At 48.0% G+C, this 19,748-nt stretch overlaps 1 protein-coding gene across 4 annotated transcripts in view; it reads left to right on the forward strand.

Annotated features, from left to right (window-relative positions):
• The window catches only part of LOC139234030 (neogenin-like), a 164,667-nt gene that overhangs the window by 102,731 nt on the left and 42,188 nt on the right, over positions 1-19,748 (forward strand). For 3 of the 4 annotated variants that reach the window (XM_070864881.1, XM_070864884.1, XM_070864882.1), the window contains exons 6-9: positions 5,744-5,898; positions 8,023-8,143; positions 13,832-14,048; positions 15,664-15,818. In XM_070864881.1, the coding sequence (XP_070720982.1) occupies positions 5,744-5,898; positions 8,023-8,143; positions 13,832-14,048; positions 15,664-15,818 (648 nt within the window). The remainder of the gene's footprint in view (positions 1-5,743; positions 5,899-8,022; positions 8,144-13,831; positions 14,049-15,663; positions 15,819-19,748) is intronic. The other variant, XM_070864883.1, reaches the window with a different exon arrangement.

The raw sequence follows: 19,748 nt of genomic DNA on the forward strand, positions 1-19,748 counted from the left end.
CAGGGGTTTAGAAGTCTGAGAGGTGATCTCATTGAAACATAAGATTCTGAGAGTGCTCGACAGGGTAGTTGCTGAGAGGCTGTTTCCCCTGGCTGCTGAGTCTAGAACCAGGGGGCGAAATCCCAGGATAAGGGGTCAGCCATTTAGGGCTAAGATGCGGAATTTCTTCACTCAGAGAATTGTGAATCTTTGGAATTCTCTACCCAGAGGGCTGTGGATATTGAGTATATTCAAGGCTGAGATCGATGGATTTTGAGACTCATAAGGGAATAAGAACATAAGAACATGGAACAGGAGTAGGCCATCTAACCCCTCGAGCCTGCTCCGCCATTCAACAAGATCATGGCTGATCTGGCCGTGGACTCAGCTCCACTTACCCGCCTGCTCCCCATAACCCTTAATTCCCTTATTGGTTAAAAATCTATCTATCTGTGATTTGAATACATTCAATGAGCTAGCCTCAACTGCTTCCTTGGGCAGAGAATTCCACAGATTCACAACCCTCTGGGAGAAGAAATTCCTTCTCAACTCGGTTTTAAATTGACTCCCCCGTATTTTGAGGCTGTGCCCCCTAGTTCTAGTCTCCCCGACCAGTGGAAACAATTCTCTGCCTCTATCTTGTCTATCCCTTTCATTATTTTAAATGTTTCTATAAGATCACCCCTCATCCTTCTGAACTCCAACGAATAAAGACCCAGTCTACTCAATCTATCATTATAAGGTAACCCCCTCATCTCCGGAATCAGCCTAGTGAATCGTCTCTGTACCCCCTCCAAGGCTAGTATATCCTTCCTTAAGTAAGGTGACCAAAACTGCACGCAGTACTCCAGGTGCGGCCTCACCAATACCCTGTACAGTTGCAGCAGGACCTCCCTGCTTTTGTACTCCATCCCTCTCGCAATGAAGGCCAACATTCCATTCGCCTTCCTGATTACCTGCTGCACCTGCAAACTAACTTTTTGGGATTCATGCACGGTTTAATGTTTTATGTTTTTCAGATAAACTCCAAAAAGAGTTTCATGCACAAGGACCCCCAGGTCCCTCTGCACCGCAGCATGTTGTAACTTCTCCCCATTCAAATAATATTCCCTTTTACTGTTTTTTTTCCAAGGTGGATGACTTCACATTTTCCGACATTGTATTTCATCTGCCAAACCTTAGCCCATTCGCTTAACCTATCTCAATCTCTTTGCAGCCTCTCTGTGTCCTCTACACAACCCGCTTTCCCACTAATCTTTGTGTCATCTGCAAATTTTGTTACACTACACTCTGTTCCCTCTTCCAGGTCATCTATATATATTGTAAACAGTTGTGGTCCCAGCACCGATCCCTGTGGCACACCACTAACCACCGATTTCCAACCCGAAAAGGACCCATTTATCCCGATTCTCTGCTTTCTGTTAGCCAGCCAATTCTCGATCCATGCTAATACATTTCCTCTGACTCCGCGTACCTTTATCTTCTGCAGTAACCTTTTGTGTGGCACCTTATCGAATGCCTTTTGGAAATCTAAATACACCACATCCATCGGTACACCTCTATCCACCATGCTCGTTATATCCTCAAAGAATTGCAGTAAATTAGTTAAACATGATTTCCCCTTCATGAATCCATGTTGCATCTGCTTGATTGCACGATTCCTATATAGATATCCCGCTATTTCTTCCTTAATGATAGCTTCAAGCATCTTCCCCACTACAGATGTTAAACTAACCGGCCGATAGTTACCTGCCTTTTGTCTGCCCCCTTTTTTAAATAGAGGCGTTACATTAGTTGCTTTCCAATCCGCTGGTACCTCCCCAGAGTTCAGAGAATTTTGGTAGATTATAACGAATGCATCTGCTATAACTTCCGCCATCTCTTTTAATACCCTGGGATGCATTTCATCAGGACCAGGGGACTTGTCTACCTTGAGTCCCATTAGCCTGTCCAGCACTACCTCCCTAATGATAGTGATTGTCTCAAGGTCCTCCCTTCCCACATTCCCGTGACCAGCAATTTTTGGCATGTTTTTTGTGTCTTCCACTGTGAAGACCGAAGCAAAATAATTGTTTAAGGTCTCAGCCATTTCCACATTTCCCATTATTAAATCCCCCTTCTCATCTTCTAAGGGACCAACATTTACTTTAGTCACTCTCTTCCGTTTTATATATCGGTAAAAGCTTTTACTATCTGTTTTTATGTTTTGCGCAAGTTTACTTTCGTAATCTATCTTTCCTTTTTTTATTGCTTTCTTAGTCATTCTTTGCTGTTGTTTAAAATTTTCCCAATCTTCTAGTTTCCCACTAACCTTGGCCACCTTATACGCATTGGTTTTTAATTTGATACTCTCCTTTATTTCCTTGGTTATCCATGGCTGGTTATTCCTCCTCTTACCGCCCTTCTTTTTCACTGGAATATATTTTTGTTGAGCACTATGAAAGAGCTCCTTAAAAGTCCTCCACTGTTCCTCAATTGTGCCACCGTTTAGTCTGTGTTCCCAGTCTACTTTAGCCAACTCTGCCCTCATCCCACTGTAGTCCCCTTTGTTTAAGCATAGTACGCTCGTTTGAGACACTACTTCCTCACCCTCAATCTGTATTACAAATTCAACCATACTGTGATCACTCATTCCGAGAGGATCTTTTACCAGGAGATTGTTTATTATTCCTCATTACACAGGACCAGGGATATGGGGATTGGGTGGGCAGGTGGAGTTGAGGTCGATGACGAGCCATGATCTTATTGAATGGTGCAGCAGGCTCGAGGGGTTGTACGCCCCACCCCTGCTCCTGTTTCTTATGTTCTTATTGGGAATGGGCTAAATAAGCTGGGCCGGGCTACACTCACAACTGTCGCGAGCAGGCCTGGGCAACAGAGACTGGAAATTGCCACTCTACAAAAATCGTAGGACGAATTAGACAACGTCTTTCACAGAATCTCCCTCTCGGACTCTAGATTAGTTTGGGGAGTTAAATTTAAACAAACACTTTTACAGACACAAAGGTGTGAGTGTGTTTAATCAAACTTTTGGTTGTTTTGCCCTAATTTCTCCCTGTGTGGCTCAGTGTCAAATGTTTTGTCTTATAATGCTCCTGTGAAGTGTTTTGGGAGGTTTTACTACATTAAGGGCGCTATATAAATACAAGTTGTTGTTGTGTTTCTGGAATGCACGATACTTGTTCCACCCTCAGAGCAGGAGGGGAGTTAATCAGCAAACAAAGTGATGTTCCTGGTCCCCTGACGTGTCCCTGTGTAAGAGTGATGTGCACTGTTGAGACAGGAGTAACATTCCCACCCCTTGTTCATTCGACTTCTCTCGCTCCCCGTGAAAGATGCATTTCACAAGCTGGATGCTGATATTTCGGGGCCCGCTGCATTTTCCTGTGTGTGATGTGGAGGATGATTGAATTCATCTGGAGTAATTGCTTTGCGTCCGCAGCTCACTTAGCTGAATTGCTGGTAATTTGATAATCTGGCCTTTTGGTCACTGAAATGCTCAGCACTTGTGACATGTAATCACCTGGTGACACTACATCAGTTTGTCAGCAGTTTGGAATGTGATTCACAGTCTGGTTATTAGCAGCTTATCTGAGCTGCTTTTAAAATCTAAAGGGTGAGGAACTCTGCAGAGGAAGGCGTTGACAATTTTAAAAAGAAATGTTCATGAATATCATCTTCGAATCAGTGCACGGACCAGGGACTTGAACTGACAAGCCAGCTCCATGACCCTGCTTGAATCTACAGCAATACTGGCTTTCTGTGTGGAGTGGTGGGGGGCCTGCCCGTGTATTCATCCCTAACATAGGCACAGGGGCGAGGGCAGTCCTTGCTTCCCTCCGGCCCCCTTTGGGTAAAGACCAACAAATGATCCGAGATTCCGAACGAGTTGTTCAAATGGATGAGCACTGTAGGGTCTAGAGTGACCCCTTCCATCAACCAGCTAACAACCCCGTTGCGGTTTCAGGCCAGGTGCAGTTGGGCTTCGGACTGTCTCCACAGAAGCTCCCTCCGCACAAATATATCTGACATGGTTTGCGATGTTGCACATTGCAGCTGTCTCAGACACTAATGATTTTACATAAATGATGAGTAATTAGTAGCTATAGCAACAGGCCGTGCCGGTCTTTAAGGTGCACCTGAGTCTTGAGGAGGTTTGGTAAATGAATAAAGCAGTCAGGTCCCACATCGTAATGTATCTGCTTCTTGGGTACTTTGCTTAAGAATTCATAGCAACACATCACTGTTAAGAACTAGTTGGTTTATTAACAAATTGATCTTGTCGAAACATATAAGATAAGGTGGATGCAGAGAGGATTTTCCACTCATAGGGGAAATTAAAACTAGGGGACATAGTCTCAGAATAAGGGGCTGCCCATTTAAAACTGAGATGAAGAGGAATTTCTTCTCTCAGAGGATTGTAAATCTATGGAATTCTCTGCCCCAGAGAGCTGTGGAGGATGGATCATTGAATATATTTAAGGCATAGATAGACAGATTTTTGACTGATGGGGAGGGGGCAGAGAAGTGGAGCCATGATCGTATTGAATGGCGGAACAAGCTCGAGGGGCTACTCTTGCTCCTAGTTCTTATGTTCTTATGTTCTTAAAGGTTTAACAGTCACACTACACAGTACCAGTTCATCCACTAGGTTCACAACGACATAACCTCATCGTGGATGACCTAGACCCAACTGACTGTGGTTTTATTGAGTCTTGCGAACATCACGTGACTAAACTGCTCACAATGCAACAGCTCTACAAACCTGTGGGCATCCTCACGGATCCATACATTAGACACATATATTACCTTTCAACTATTGTAGAGACAGCAAATGGTGACGTGACCATAGATGGATCCTACAGATAAACAAATCCGTTGTTATATTTGATGCTAAAATAAAAACGTCCAGTGTCAGTCACAAGATCAGAAAATAATTACGAATGAGGGTGGCCATTCAGTCCATCTTAATTCATACATCTAGCAACCCTCTTCCCCATTTCAGCATCTGATTGTTCCTTAACTGATTCCAGGGTTTTTGTCTCCTCTGGTCAATCTGGAGATCCATTCCTATCGTTAAACAAATGGACCTCAGGACAGTGCTCATGACAGCCCTTGCTTGGTGCTGTCTGCTGCTTGCACCAATGTTCTCTGTTCTACAGTCTTTTACTTGTATCATGTATTCCAGAAACACACGCACCTTTGTGTCTGTAAAAGTCTTGTTTAAATTTAATCCCCAAACTAATCTAGAATCCGAGATGGAGTTTCTGTGAAAGACATTGTCTAATTCTTGCTCTGATTTTTTTGTGCAGTGGTAATTTCCAGTCTCTGGGCGCAGGCCTGCTTGCGACACCTGGTGTAACCAGCCCCCAGCTTATTTAGTCCATTCCCAATACTCCATGAGAAAAAAAATCAGCCTGAAGCCGCCACACTCTAAAGTGTGACACATTTCATGTGCGAACGTCTTAATTCATCACCTGAAATTGCTGCCAGTGCTCGCAGCAGTGATAAAGTGACCTTCGTGTCACAGCCCAGAGTGCTCATCAAGCACAGTCCAAGCTTGGGAGAGCGGAACTTGCAATTGTGCTGCTGAGTTCGTGGACCTCGACTGAACATTTCACCCACTTGACTGTTACACTGTCCTGAAATCCCACTGAGCACACAGCCCCCGCCCCTCGATAGGGTGGTGTTTGGGGTGGTGGGGGGGGGGGGTGGGCAGTGCCTGTAGTTCATGTGCTGACTATTCCATTCTCTTTTTGTACAGTTCCCCCTCACTTTCTGAAGCGTCCGGCCAACATTTACGCTCACGAGTCCATGGACATCGTGTTTGAATGTGAAGTGACGGGGGCACCATTACCAACCGTGAAGTGGATCAAGAACGGAGACGTGGTGATCCCGAGCGATTACTTCAAGATTGTTGTAAGTCGATTCTTGGATTGCACCTTTTCCCTCTCCCTCCCAGCGGCCTCTCCCGTGGACATGTTGCATATCTCGCCCTACATTGAATTCCCAACAATATCCGTGCTGATAACACAAATGATTTCTGTCCTCGCTCCCATTTATTGCATTACATCCTGTACTGATCAGTGAAAGGCTGTTGGAGATCTGGCCTCTGAACGCCACATGTGAAGCTCAGAAAGTTACATTTTCACCAGAGTGAGCATTACAACAGAATCAGTTCACATGGCTTTAATTTCCTGCCTGACCTCCTGTTGATATTTGCTATAAAATGTGACAGAAATGCAGCAAGCTCCACATGCACAGAGTAAGCTCGACTTCCCTGTTGACAATGTTTGTAGTTTTTTTTCTGTGTTTCCTGTGGACTCTTACAGGCGTTAAGCATGTTAGTATTGGGAGGGAGAGGGGGATATTTCTAATCCTGTTGGTATGTGGGGCGTATTTATAATGATTTACATCCCATCGAGTATTGTTACAGACAGCCACACCTGGTGCCTCTCCTCTGAGAATAATAATGTGGGATCTCTCTTAGATTCTTGGCAGTAGGTGGGAAGCGAGACACTATCTGTTGGGGGATTGAGTTACTGCCTGTGGCTGGCTGTGTGGCTGGGCCTCTATGGTTAAGGCTAAATCTTCGGTGTAGAGTTCTTGGATTCAGTGTGTGCAGCAGTAGCTGGATTTGCATTGGCCCTGCACTCTGCACTAGCACCAGCTCTGGGCCTGTCCTTGAGCAAAATCCTCACATCAAACCCCACTCGCTCTGCACTCTGGCTCAGGTTTGGATCAGATACACTTTTCGGCCAAATTTATTTTTGTCTTCAGTGATGATCCTTCCGTATAAATCACAAATACCTTGTGAATTACCACCTGTTTGGATTTGCGTGTTATTTCTAATTTTCTCATCTCCTCGCCAATGGGGCCACACGGGCAATTCAAAATTCCGTGCATGCACGTTTTTTTCAATTTAAAAATTGTCTCACTGGCTGCGCAGGACCTGCAGAGCGCTGAGTGGCTGCACAGATTAAAGCAAATGTCGCTCCTCTCCTGAAGGCACCTCCCGTCCAAGTCCCATTCATGGTGTGAGCCAAGACACTGTTTTGAGGGGCTATTTGACATAGAAACATAGAAAATAGGTGCCCTTCTAGCCTGCACCGCCATTCAATGAGTTCATGGCTGAACATGCAACTTCAGTACCCCATTCCTGCTTTCTCACCATACCCCTTGATTCCCCTAGTAGTAAGGACTTCATCTAACTCCTTTTTGAATATATTTAGTGAATTGGCCTCAACAACTGTGGAGTGCCACACAGTGGAGCCCGATCCTTTCCTCATCTGCCGTCCACACAAGCACATATTCGCAGGGGTCAGCAAACAGCACTCAGGAGCAGGAACCCTGACTGCTTCCCCCACCCCCCCCAACCTTCCTCACCTTCCTCTCAGCCTGGGAGCACTGAGGTCTGTTGTAGCACACCCACTCCTGTCCTGGCTAGCTAACTCCACAACCTGGCAAACCTGTGAGGTTCCATGTGTATGGGTCGTTAGCCCACCAGGCCAGCAGGGAACCTTTGGTTAGCTGCGGTTGGCGGAAAGCCTGGTGTTCGCTGTGTGAGCGTGGTTAGTGCCCCAGTGGAGTCTGACTGCCCCGATGTCTTCTTTCAATGGAGTTGAGTTCCTGGTGACTGCGGCAGTTTTCTCTCTCCGTTCTGTGATCATTGAAAGAGTTGACAGAGTTTTAGGGTTCTATTGGCAGGGCTTTACATAGGATATACGGCACAGTAACCAGCTGTTCGACCCAACCAGTCCAAGCTGGCTCTATTGACTATTATATTCATGGCGGCATGTTAGCTCTCATTTGGAGAATGAAATATTTTTCTATTATTTGCCCCCAGTGTTGGCATCGAATACCCGCAAGCCACGTACATGGCACAAATTAACATGCGCTAAGCTTCCCTCTATTCTGCCCCAACAATGTGCCTTACTCTCAACCTCAGAAGTGCTAAAGTTCAGGGTTCACCAGCTTGGTAATGGAGAGAGGTGATTCTGTGGCAGGTGATGTTTCAACATTGCTCTTTGCTGTGTGTTTCAGAATGAGCGGAACCTGCAGGTTCTTGGCCTGGTGAAATCTGACGAAGGTCTGTATCAGTGTGTGGCGGAGAACGATGTAGGCAATGAACGGGCCAGTGCCCAACTCATCATCCTGGAGCATGGTAAGTGAGAAGCAGCACAGACGTGCCTGCCAGGTGCTACCAAGGAAGGGGGAGTCCACGGGACACTGTCAGATCTCAGGACTTGGCAGTCGGAGTGAGTAGGAAACAGGTGGTAGAGGCAGCAAGGCAGATGGTATAATACTGCTTTCAGCAACAGCTCTGCTTGCTGTGGGCTAAGAACAGCTTGTACACGTTTCCAGTATCCAGCCTGTGGAGAGGCTACTGACTACGCAGTACTTCTCACTGATACTGTACCGTCTGTCGAGGACTATCTTTTCTTAAATGACCCATTTTTTAAAGAAGGTTATTTTTTTCTTCCCTCAAATTCTTTCCTACTGCGACCGTTCCCAGGGTTTATGCAAATTCCTTTTCCCCGTGTTCCTGCCAGCGCCCCTTTCAGCTTCAACCACAAGGTTCCTGCGGGCGGGGGGTGGGGGGGGGAAGGGGGTGGGGTGGGGGGAGGGGGTGAACTCCCCAACTTCCTTCCGTCTCCTCCGTGGGCCAGTGCCCCATCTCCGGTTTGGCTCCGCCTGGATGGAGGGCTAATCATTAGTTGCCGATCTGCTCCTTTAATGCGCTGCACTCTGGCCTGCTCGAGCTGGACGACCTTGTCATGAAGGCTGGCCGGTAGAGTTGTGACAGTCGAGTAGGAAGCAGGCAGCTGTGGCGGGGGGGCGGGGGGGGGGGTGGCTGAAGATCCCCTCTTTGCCCAGTGGAGGGCAGTGTGGTCCAGTGTCCGTACAGCCCTGCCGGGAGCGGCTCCAGATAATTCCATTCATCCCAGTAAGATGATCTTTTCCAGCAAAAAAGGTTATGTCAGGTCAGGCAGCCACGGGCTGCTGCCATCTAAGAAGTGGTGTTGGCCATTCCTATCCAGTTCCTTTCTCACTGACTTGCTAAGGCCGTGGCTCCACATACGTGCCTTTCGGTACCTCACCCAAGTGGGCAGCTTCACTGGTGAGCACAGGCAGTCAATGCTTGTGGCCTATCTGACTGTAGAGGCATCACAGCTGAGCCCGATGCTGTCCTCGCACACCAACAGGGACACGGGGAAAAGGAATTTGTACAAACTGTGAGGCAGCGAACGGTCGCAGTAGGAAATAACGAGGGAAGCAAAAAATAACCTTCTTTAAAAAATGGGTCTTTTAAAAAGGTGACTGAATATTGATTGGAGCAGGAACCCTGGCTGATACTACCTCGCCCCATGGTCGAGTTGTAGTGCCCTGACTGACATCGGTTAACTTTACAGACTGGGAATGAAATGTGACATTTCCCTGACCTGTATGTCTCAGTAACTCATAAACTAGCTGGGCCATTGAGAGGACTACTTACGATAACATTTTATCCAATTATGCGTTGCTGCAGACAGTGACATTAATGAGCTGGATAGAGGGTGGCAATCCGTTCCCCATCTGTGTGTTAGAGCCAGGCTGATCACTCCATGGATCTCAGCCCATTTACACCAATTGCATTTCCCTCTCTTTACTATTTTTAGCAAAAACGTGGCTATGACTGCAAAACAGTAAACACTATTGTGTTCTTGTGTTTCGTTTTATTACTAAAAATAGTACACAATGGCAAATATGGGCCACTCAGAGGGGAGTGAGCAAAAAGTGGAATCGGGACATGGCTGGAGATGAATCTAACCTCATTCTTATAATCCCTCAGTGTATCGATTTGCTGTAAAATTTCCATTATAAATCTCTCAGTGTATTGATTGGTCGTTTTAATATCCATTCCACGATCTGCTAGCCTCTTGTCGTCTTTATCAGCAGAGATTCTAGAGCTTCCTGCCCGGGGAGAAATTATTGTTGGAACTCAGTGTGGAGAATAAGTACAGCATGAAGCAGAGTCCCATTCCCCCCTGTTGTAGCCCCTGGGATATGATTCCCAGGCCCAGGAAGCGAGTGTTGCTCCAAGCTGGTGCAGTGAGGATGGAGGGTGGAGCAGCAGTCTTGGTCTCCAGTCCCAGCGCAGTACAGAGCCAGCTTTTGTTGATTGTTGTGTGCAGGGCTGATTGAAGACCTGTTCACGTGCAGTCAATATTACACAGTAATGAGGCCGCTTTACATCTTAACATACCGACACACGCCTTTCCCTCTCCCCTGCTGAAGATGTTTACGATTTCTTTCTATTGTGGCCCCCAGTAAGTTTGCATCTCCTACGACAGAGAATGGTTACGATGTTGGTGCTGTCTGAGAAACGGGATAGGAAAGCAGGACACAGAGCTGTGGGTACAGATACAAGGCATATGTGATCTCTGCACTGTCTTAATTGCTCTCTTTTTTAATTCAAGAAATGTGGGTTTTTAAAGTCTTTCACGAGATAAATACGACAGGATTAAGTGCCTTTACCAGAAGAAGGTTTGGAATAAGATGCTTGGGCTGAGCCTGGGGAGGTAGAACGTTACTGAGTGAAAACCTGGAATGAATTTAACAGGAAGTATATCGGTTGTTCAGGGAATGTGGGGATATTGTGGAGGAACTCTGTATGTTCAGGATAATCTGGAAGACAAGGAAGTTGAAATAATTCATCAGCTAAGGCAAAATATAAATAGTTTGGCTTGAACCAACAGCAGGGGAGAATACTGGGGTTTTCTGCAAACTCCCAGGATAGGCGAAGGAAGAAACAACTTGTACAACAAGATAAGATGGATGTGCACCAGCAATTTCAATCAACTCAATCCTGGCAAGCTTACTTCGGCATTGCTGTCAGAGGCACAAGACCCACTCGCTGTTGGCCAGGGACACTGTCACGTCACTAATCTAAAATAAAAGCAAGTTTGCACTGGAGAGCGGGGATGGAAGTGTGACAACAGAATGGGAACGAGTAAATGTGGTACATGACTGCCTCTGGATATAATGAGCGCTGCTTTCTGCTGTGCTCAGTGGGTGGCAATGACCATTTATATTGAGGTAACTAGTGGCAGGGATATAATGACAAGAGAAAGCAATCAACAAATGCTCAGCTCACTCTGCGTCTTGTCATGTTGGATATCAGCAGCAAGTCACAGCACGGGCTGTCTCGGGTCAATTTCAGCCCTATCTTTGTTCTTAATCCCCTACAGAAATCGAAAGAAAGGAACATTAGTTTGTTTGCAGTGAATTAGAAACAAGTACAAGTTAGAGTTAGTCTGACTTTTGGTGTAATGAAATATTGATTTGAAAGTATTGACTGGTATCTTGGGACTTGAATTGGTGTGGCACTTAATGTCTGGCTGTTACTGTGAGATGTACGAGAGCTTGGACGGCATTGGATTGCCTCGTGGGGGGGAGGGAGAGAAGGGGATAAGTGTGAAGCCTGCATTGGGCCTGAAAAATAAGGAGCAAACACCAGTTGTAACAGTATAAGCCAGGCCGCACCAATATCCCCCTCTCCATTATTACCGTGGGTTCAATGAGTACTCGGGGAGTTTGGAGGGAAAAATTAACTCTGTCCATGTGTGTTTAAAGTCCGTTTGTTAGTTGTGTTAGTTTTTGACACCATGATTCACTTGAACTTTTTTGAACAGTGTAGTTTATTTTTTTTAACCCCTCTCAATCTTTTGATGAGCAGTAGGCCGTCTGATTAAAACCAGCTTAAAGTGAGCTGCACCCCGGGTGAAATGTCCCGCTGTGTTGGAGACCGACTCTGTTAGTTCACATATCGGTTTTATTCCAGTGTTGCAGCTGGGTTCCAACTTCCTCTCTGATCTTGCGCTGTGATTTAACATCCTGTATTCTGGGCACTGCTGAACTTGAGGGAGTGAAATGGGCTTCTCATAACTAACGCACTCGGCTCAATGTCATATCAGTTATCTTCAGATCAGCCCAGAGTGCGAACAGATATCTGTGTTCGTATTGTGTTTTCAGAACATGTTGTTTTATTTGGGTAGCATCAGGGAGTCATACCGGAGAGCCTGGATCTGACTCCATCTGGCATCAGCTGTGCCTGGTGCTGAGCACACAATGCGTTTCCACCCTCCCTCCAACTGTACCCAGATTCTGCTCACTTAGCAGGACGCCCTGACTGCTCATTGACACGCAAGAACTTCCCAATTTGCTTGCATTTAGATTATCAGGCAAAGGCTCCCTGGGATCTGACCGGACCAGTAAATCTAAGATAGGACCCAACAAGTAAACCTGGGATAGGACAGAGCCAGTGAAACTGGGATAGTGCCAGTGAACCTGGGATAGGGACAGTGAACCTGGGATAGAGCCAGTAAACCTGGGATAGTGCCAGTGAACCTGGGATAGGGCCAGTAAACCTGGGATAGTGCCAGTGAACCTGGGATAGGGCCAGTGAACCTGGGATAGAGCCAGTGAACCTGGGATAGGGTCAGTGAACCTGGGATAGGGACAGTGAACCTGGGATAGAGCCAGTGAACCTGGGATAGAGCCAGTGAACCTGGGATAGGGACAGTGAACCTGGGATAGAGCCAGTAAACCTGGGATAGGGCCAGTGAACCTGGGATAGAGCCAGTGAACCTGGGATAGGGCCAGTGAACCTGGGATAGAGCCAGTGAACCTGGGATAGGGCCCAACTAGTAAACCTGGGATAGGGCCAGTGAACCTGGGATAGGGCCAGTGAACCTGGGATAGGGCCAGTGAATCTGGGATAGGGCCAGTGGATAGGGCCAGTGAACCTGGGGTAGAGCCAGTGAACCTGGGATAGGGCCAGTGAATCTGGGATAGGGCCAGTGGATAGGGCCAGTGAACCTGGGATAGAGCCAGTGAACCTGGGATAGAGCCAGTGAATCTGGGATAGGGGCAGTGAACCTTGGATAGGACCAGCGAACCTGGGATAGGGCCAGTGAATCTGGGATAGGGCCAGTGAATCTGGGATAGAGCCAGTGAACCTGGGATAGGGGCAGTGAACCTGGAATAGAGCCAGTGAATCTGGGATAGGGCCAGTGAATCTGGTATAGGGCCAGTGAATCTGGTATAGGGCCAGTGAATCTGGGATAGGGCCAGTGAATCTGGGACAGGACAGGGCCAGTGAATCTGGGATAGAGCCAGTGAATCTGGGATAGGGCCAGTGAATCTGGGATAGGGCCAGTGAATCTGGGACAGGACAGGGCCAGTGAATCTGGGATCTGTACCACAGTTTCTGCATTGTCTTTCAGTATGCGATGGAAGACCACAAATGCAAAGTTTATCCAGAATCGTGCTGTGGTTCCTTGTTCTAAATGTGTCTGATAACTCTTGGAGTACAAGCTCTGATGCACTGGGGGGCTTTCCAAATAGGATTATTTCTTTTTGCAAAACTTCTTGTTTAAAAAGGAAAAGTGTAGGAAAGCCTGCAGTGCTATCCCGTTCCCCCCGAGTGCTGAACACTGAAGCCCAGAATCTAGCTTCCTTTAATGGGGATATTTCAGGATGGGCGGGATTCAGGTTCTGTACTCTCAGTGCAGTGCTGTTGTGTTGTGCTACTTGTTGCACGGTGTGAGTGTGTCGGTGCAGTGTGTCGCTGTGTGCCTGCCTTTTGATGGTGCTGTTGCTGTATTGTGTGTGTGTACCTCCCTTTCAGTTCAGTCAGCCGCTCGCTCGCCTCACTGTGTTTGGTCATTTTGTTACGTTCCCATTGTGCTTTGGTTTGTTTTATTTTCTTTTCTTTTTCTCCTTTTTTTTGTTTTTTTTTTTTGTTTTGTTTTTGTTTGTTGTCGTGGTGTCTGCCATCCCGCCTCGCTCCCTGCCTGTGCCCCCCAAGATGTTCCCATCCCGACATTTTCCCCTACCTCACTGACCAGTGCCACTGCTGACCATCTAGCAGCCGCCACGGCCGGACTCCTGCCCTCGGCCCCTCGGGACGTGGTGGCACTCCTCGTCTCCACTCGCTTCATCAAGCTGACCTGGCGGCCCCCTGCCGAGCCCAACGCCGAGATCCTCGCCTACTCCGTGTACTACGCCAGGGACGGCGCCAACAGGTAAGAGTCGCGCGAATCGACCGGCCCAACCTCGAGAGGCTTAGTGCACCAATACCAGTTATATGGGGTTTGTCGAGTATTAAACGCCCAGAGATTGGGGTTCAGCGGTTGTTTACTGGCTCAAGCATTCCACCTGTTTGAAGGAGCAACGCATCAATGCCATTGTTTTATTTTAATAATGCCGCTCCCCAATTTTGTTCCCCTCCTCTCCTGCCCTTTGCTGTGGCACAGGTTTCACAGGCACCAAATCAGGCTTTGGTACTAAATGTGTGAACCCACACGGAGCCCGTGTCTTCAGGAGAGGAGCCTGAGGGGTCCTTTTTTATTTAATGCATATTTTAAGGGCAAATTGTTGGTGATTTTACCCCTGTGCAGAATAATGGTAAACTGTTCTCAGACTGTGTTCTTAAAGCGGCAGGTTTCTGGAGTGACCCATCTGTTGTGGGTTTAGTTATGATGACATTAAACATCTTGGGTTGAATAGCTTGGGAGAATTCTGAACACTTTACCAGGCAGCTAAGGCACTATCAGTGCTGTTCTCACTTCCAAGTCTGAGTGTGGGCTCGAGTCCCACTCCAGCACATAATCCAGTGCAGTGCTGAGGAAGTGCTGGACTGTCGGAGGTGCCGTCTTTCGGATGAGATGTTAAACCAAAATCCTGTCTGCTCTCTAAGGTGGACGTAAAAGATCCCATGGTACTAGTTTGAAGAAGAGCAGGGGAGTTCTCCCCAGTCTCCTGGCCAATATTTTTCCCATCAGCCAACATCACTAAAAACAGATTATCTGATCATTTATTGCATGGCTTTTTGTGGGATCTTGCTGTGCGCAGATTGGCTGCCGCGTTTCCATGGCTCTTACACCCTTCCTATAACGAAGTGCACAGTGTTCCGACTGTGCCCGAACCAAGTTTTGCACAAACTCAACACAACTTCCCTACGCTTGTGCAGAAAACCCAGACTCCACATTGCTTCCTGTGGCCTTTTCTACTTGCACTCCAGCTTTTAAAGATCTCTACCTGCAGACCTAGGTCTCCTTGTTTCTCCGTCTGTTAAGGAGCTTTAGGCTACACTTCCTTTCACTGTCCCCTCTCTCAGAATGTGCTTCACACGTATCCAGGGGCACTTCTCCCACCATCCTCCAATTTTCTCGCCCAAATTCCATTTCTCTGTGTGTTTAGATACTGTGTTGGGAGACTTATTTGGCCATGGAGGGCATCACAACCCAACCCTGTCCTTATCTCACAGTCACACACCACATTCCTCTGCGGGACTCACTGGGCAGTGACCAGGATCGCAAATCCCGACTGATTTTACCCAGGGGCGTGGAGACTAATTGTAGTGGCCCTAATGCTGAAGGACCCAGTCCCACACCGGGTTAGACCAGGAATGGTTTAATGCCCACCACACAGTGCCCCTTCCCACTGGGCCATTGAGGGAGCTGATCAGAAGAGATCTTGGTGCACTTGACATTGCCCTAAACACAGTAGAGATAGCAGAGTTGTCACTATCCTCTGATCCTTACCACGTGGGGGAGCAGCAGATAGTGTAGAGCGAGGTTAGCAGCTACAATTGGGTTGGGTGAGTTGTACTGACGGCCTGCTCTGTTACTTTAATAGGGAACGTGTGGAAAATACAAGTCGACCTGGTGACCTGGAAGTGACAATTGGTGAGCTGATGCCAGACGTGAAGTATGTGTTCCGAGTGGTCGCACACAACAAGCACGGAGCAGGAGAGAGCTCTGCTCCTTTCAAAGTGGCCACCCAGCCTGAAGGTTAGTGCTCATCTTTCAGCGTGACTTGTGTACGTGTCTGTGATCATCTGTGTATCTATGATTGCCAACTTCTGTCGCCTTCTACTACGCAAGCAGTACGCGCACCTGGGTCCAATCCAGACTGCTTCCTTATTACATGTTTCTTGCCTTGAGCTGGGGCCACAGCTCCACATGTGCCAATGCCCCTCTGATACTTGTCCAAGTAACCTTTGCGTCCTGTGTAAGCGTACTCAGTAGGTGTCAGTCGAGTTGTTTGATGTGGGGCGAGGAAGGACTGACCCCAGTTCTGCGGTCACCTGATGCCCCCACCTGCGCCCCTTCCGGAAGCAGCAGCGAATCCCGGCTGATTTATTTCCTCCATCAGTAGTTCCCGGGCACTGCGGCCAAAGGCAACACTCCAACTGGTGTCCTGGCCCAGACTAGCTAACTGTGTCTCATTACCTCCGCCATGGGACTCATTACCTCCGCCGAGGGGCTCAGTACCTCCGCCGTGGGGCTCAGTACCTCTGCCGTGGGGCTCAGTACCTCCGCTGTGGGGCTCATTACCTCCACTGTGGGGCTCAGTACGTCTGCCGTGGGGCTCAGTACCTCCGCCAAGGGGCTCAATACCTCCGCCGTGGGGCTCAGTACGTCTGCCGTGGGGCTCATTACCTCCACCGTGGGGCTCAGTACGTCTGCCGTGGGGCTCATTACCTCCACCGTGGGGCTCAGTATGTCTGCCGTGGGACTCAGTACCTCCGCCGAGGGGCTCAGTACCTCCGCCGAGGAGCTCAGTACCTCCGCCGTGGGGCTCAGTACCTCCGCCGTGGGGCTCAGTACCTCCGCCGTGGGGCTCATTACCTCCGCCGTGGGGCTCATTACCTCCACCGTGGGGCTCAGTACCACGGCTGGCACTGCCTGTGACTGGATCCTGGCGATACTTTGAGTTTGTGATAGGCTGCCTGCACTGTGCTCACAATCTGTTGCAGCCGCTCACCCATGGCAGGGACATGGTTCGTTTTTGTTCTCCGAGGAGAGGCAGCTTTGAAGTTGATTTGCGTGGTGTTCAGAGCCAGTCTGCTCGGTATTCTGTGCAATCGCTGGAGTGTGACAGGCAGCGTCTCCATGAGAGAGCCCCACCGGCTGTATATCACCGAGATTGGGATCGGACGAAATGGCTGGCTGCAGACTTGGGCTGAACACACCCGACAGGATGTCAGTCCCCATTCAACCTGCAAACGCTCTGTTTGCAATTACCTTAAAAGAAAGATTAAACTATTCTCTATTCCATGGTTAAATTCACATCCATACATTTAATTCTGTGTTTAATGCTTAAACAAGAACATACTGTAATGCAGTGAGCGCGAGATGTTGGGTTGAGTGGAGTCACCTAACGCAGCTCCAGCCTGCCCAGCTCTTTCCAGTTCCGGGGGATTTTATTTTTATGTTGGATAACCTTTGCAAAACTTCTTCTAATCTGAATTTTTGGAGATTCTGAAATGATTTTTTTTATAATTTTACATTTCTGGAATTTTCTGAAAGCAGACGATTGGGCGGAGGACACGAGTCAGCGACAATCCCTGCAGCTCCGATTCGATTCCTTGCTCACTGTCATATTGTTTGAATTTAGTGCGCTTGGAGTTCAAGAAAAGAAGAAAGAGAAAGACTTACATTTATATAGCGCCTTTCACGACCACCGGACGTCTCAAAGTGCTTTGCAGCTAATGAAGTACTTTGGGAGTGTAGTCACTGTTGTAATGTAGGAAATGCGGCAGCCAATTTGTGCACAGCAAGCTCCCACACACAGCAATGTGATAATGACCAGATAATCTGTTTTTTTTAGTGATGTTGATTGAGGGATAAATATTGGGCCCAGGACACCGGGGGTAACTCCCCTGCTCTTCTTCGAAATAGTGCCACGGGATCTTTTATGTCCAGCTGAAAGAGCAGACGGGGCCTCGGTTTAACGACTCATGAGAAAGACGGTACCTCCGACAGTACAATCCCTCAGCACTGCACTGGAATATCAGCCTAGATTTATGTGCGCAAGTCCCTGGAGTGGGACTTGAACCCACAACTTTCTGACCCAGAGGCGAGTGGGCTGCCCACTGAGCCACCGCTGACTGAAGGAGAAGGAGAGCACTGTTGCCCCATTGCCGGGTAAATCCTCTATCAGAACAAGATGTGTTAGTGCGGGGACTAACGAGAACGTGGGTTTAGGCTTTATATGTGAGCCCTGAAGTCCTCTGGTGCACACCTCAAGCCCACAAAGATTCACTCCCGCAAATCCCTATGTATTAGACTCACCCGTCACATGTTTATCATGTCCCAAAGGACTTGGCGCCCAATCAATTACTCTTCACAGTTGTTACATAGGCTGCGTTCTCTCAGTACTGCACTGGAGTTGCAGCCTGGATAATGCACTCAAGGCCTAAAGCGGGGCTTGAAACCCACCACCTTCTGACCCGGGTGAGAGTGCAACTGCTGAGCCAAGCTGACTCCTTTAGATCAATGGAAAGCTACAACAAGAATAAATCAGTCAAATATAAGTCCGATGTCTCGGGTAGCAGTAGATACACTGGAATTAACTACAGTGCCTTTGGACAAGTAATGGGAAAAGCTCGATTGCTGTCCAGCGCCCTCTGCTGGGCACAATGTGGGCTCAGCCGCCATGGACTTAGTGACCAAATGCCCCGTCGACACTCGCTGTTCAGCCTTAAATTTGAAGAATAGTCACTTGGGCGAGTTGCCAGAGGCTAGCGAGTGTCCGTGAGATTACCCCAGCAAGCCTCAGCACCCTCCGGGGGTGGGGGGGTGCTTGCAAGGGATTCGGAATAGCTTCATTCTTCACAGGGCAGGACAGAATGGCAGGAGCTGCTTCCATTAGCAGCGTGCCAAGGATGTAGTCCTTGTTCCCCTTTTTATTGCGAAGGTGCACGAAAGGCTTTGCTGGGTCTTATTGCTGAGAGCTGTGGCGAGCTTGCAGGTGTGTTTGCAGCCTGTGCTGGCGTGCAGCAGCTGGGAGCGCTGTGGAGCGGCATTGCAGCACTAATTAAAAGAAATGGATCATGACTGAATAAAGCAAACAACTGGCAGGCTTGTTAAAGTTGGTTTGATTTTTTCCTGCACCACTAAGCACCGTTAATTAAACATTAAGATCCATTTTTCACCATTGTGTTCACTGCAGACAACACATTTTGCTTTTCCTTATCTCCCCCACCCCTGCAGAGTGTCATTCCGCGGTGCACAGGGAGCGCTGACATGCGTGTTGCAGCTTCACTGTGAGGCCTCAGCTCTGGCACACTGCCTCACAGGCTCGGATGATCCCTTCGGTTGGCGAGAGGCCATGTCTCGTGGAGCCACGAAGGAAAGCAATAAAACTGCGATGGAAAATACTCCATTCTGTTTCTTGCGATTGCCTAGACAGGGCCATTGAGTTTGCACACTGAGCGATGATGTTGAAAAATCATTTTTGGCTCTTAACAAACATGCAAGTTCCAAAAATCTTTCAGTACTCAAATCAACAATGATGTTCTTTAGACATACCTTAAAATATCAAAGGATGACAGACTAAGAGCAACGATCAGAAAAATGCTTTTAACCCCAACAAGCCTGTCCCTTTTTGGACAGATCTTGTCCTCACCTCCTCCCCATATCCCCTCCCCCACCTCCTCCCCATATCTCCTTCCCCATCTACCCACCTCCTCCCCATATCCCCTCCCCCATCTACCACCTCACCTTATCTACCTTTGCCCCACCATTGGCGGCTGTGCCTTCAGCTGCCTGGGCTGTAAGCTCTGGAATTCTATCCCTAAACCTCTCTGCCTCTCTGTCCTTGAAGCTGCTCCTTTAAACCTACCTCTCCTTATGTGGCTCAGTGACAAATTCTGTCTGATAATGCTTCTGTGAAGCGCCTTCGGACGTTTTGCTGTGTTAAAGGCGCTATGTGAA

Source organism: Pristiophorus japonicus, chromosome 21, assembly GCF_044704955.1.
Source record: "Pristiophorus japonicus isolate sPriJap1 chromosome 21, sPriJap1.hap1, whole genome shotgun sequence".
In the NCBI taxonomy this organism is placed as follows: domain Eukaryota; kingdom Metazoa; phylum Chordata; class Chondrichthyes; family Pristiophoridae; genus Pristiophorus; species Pristiophorus japonicus.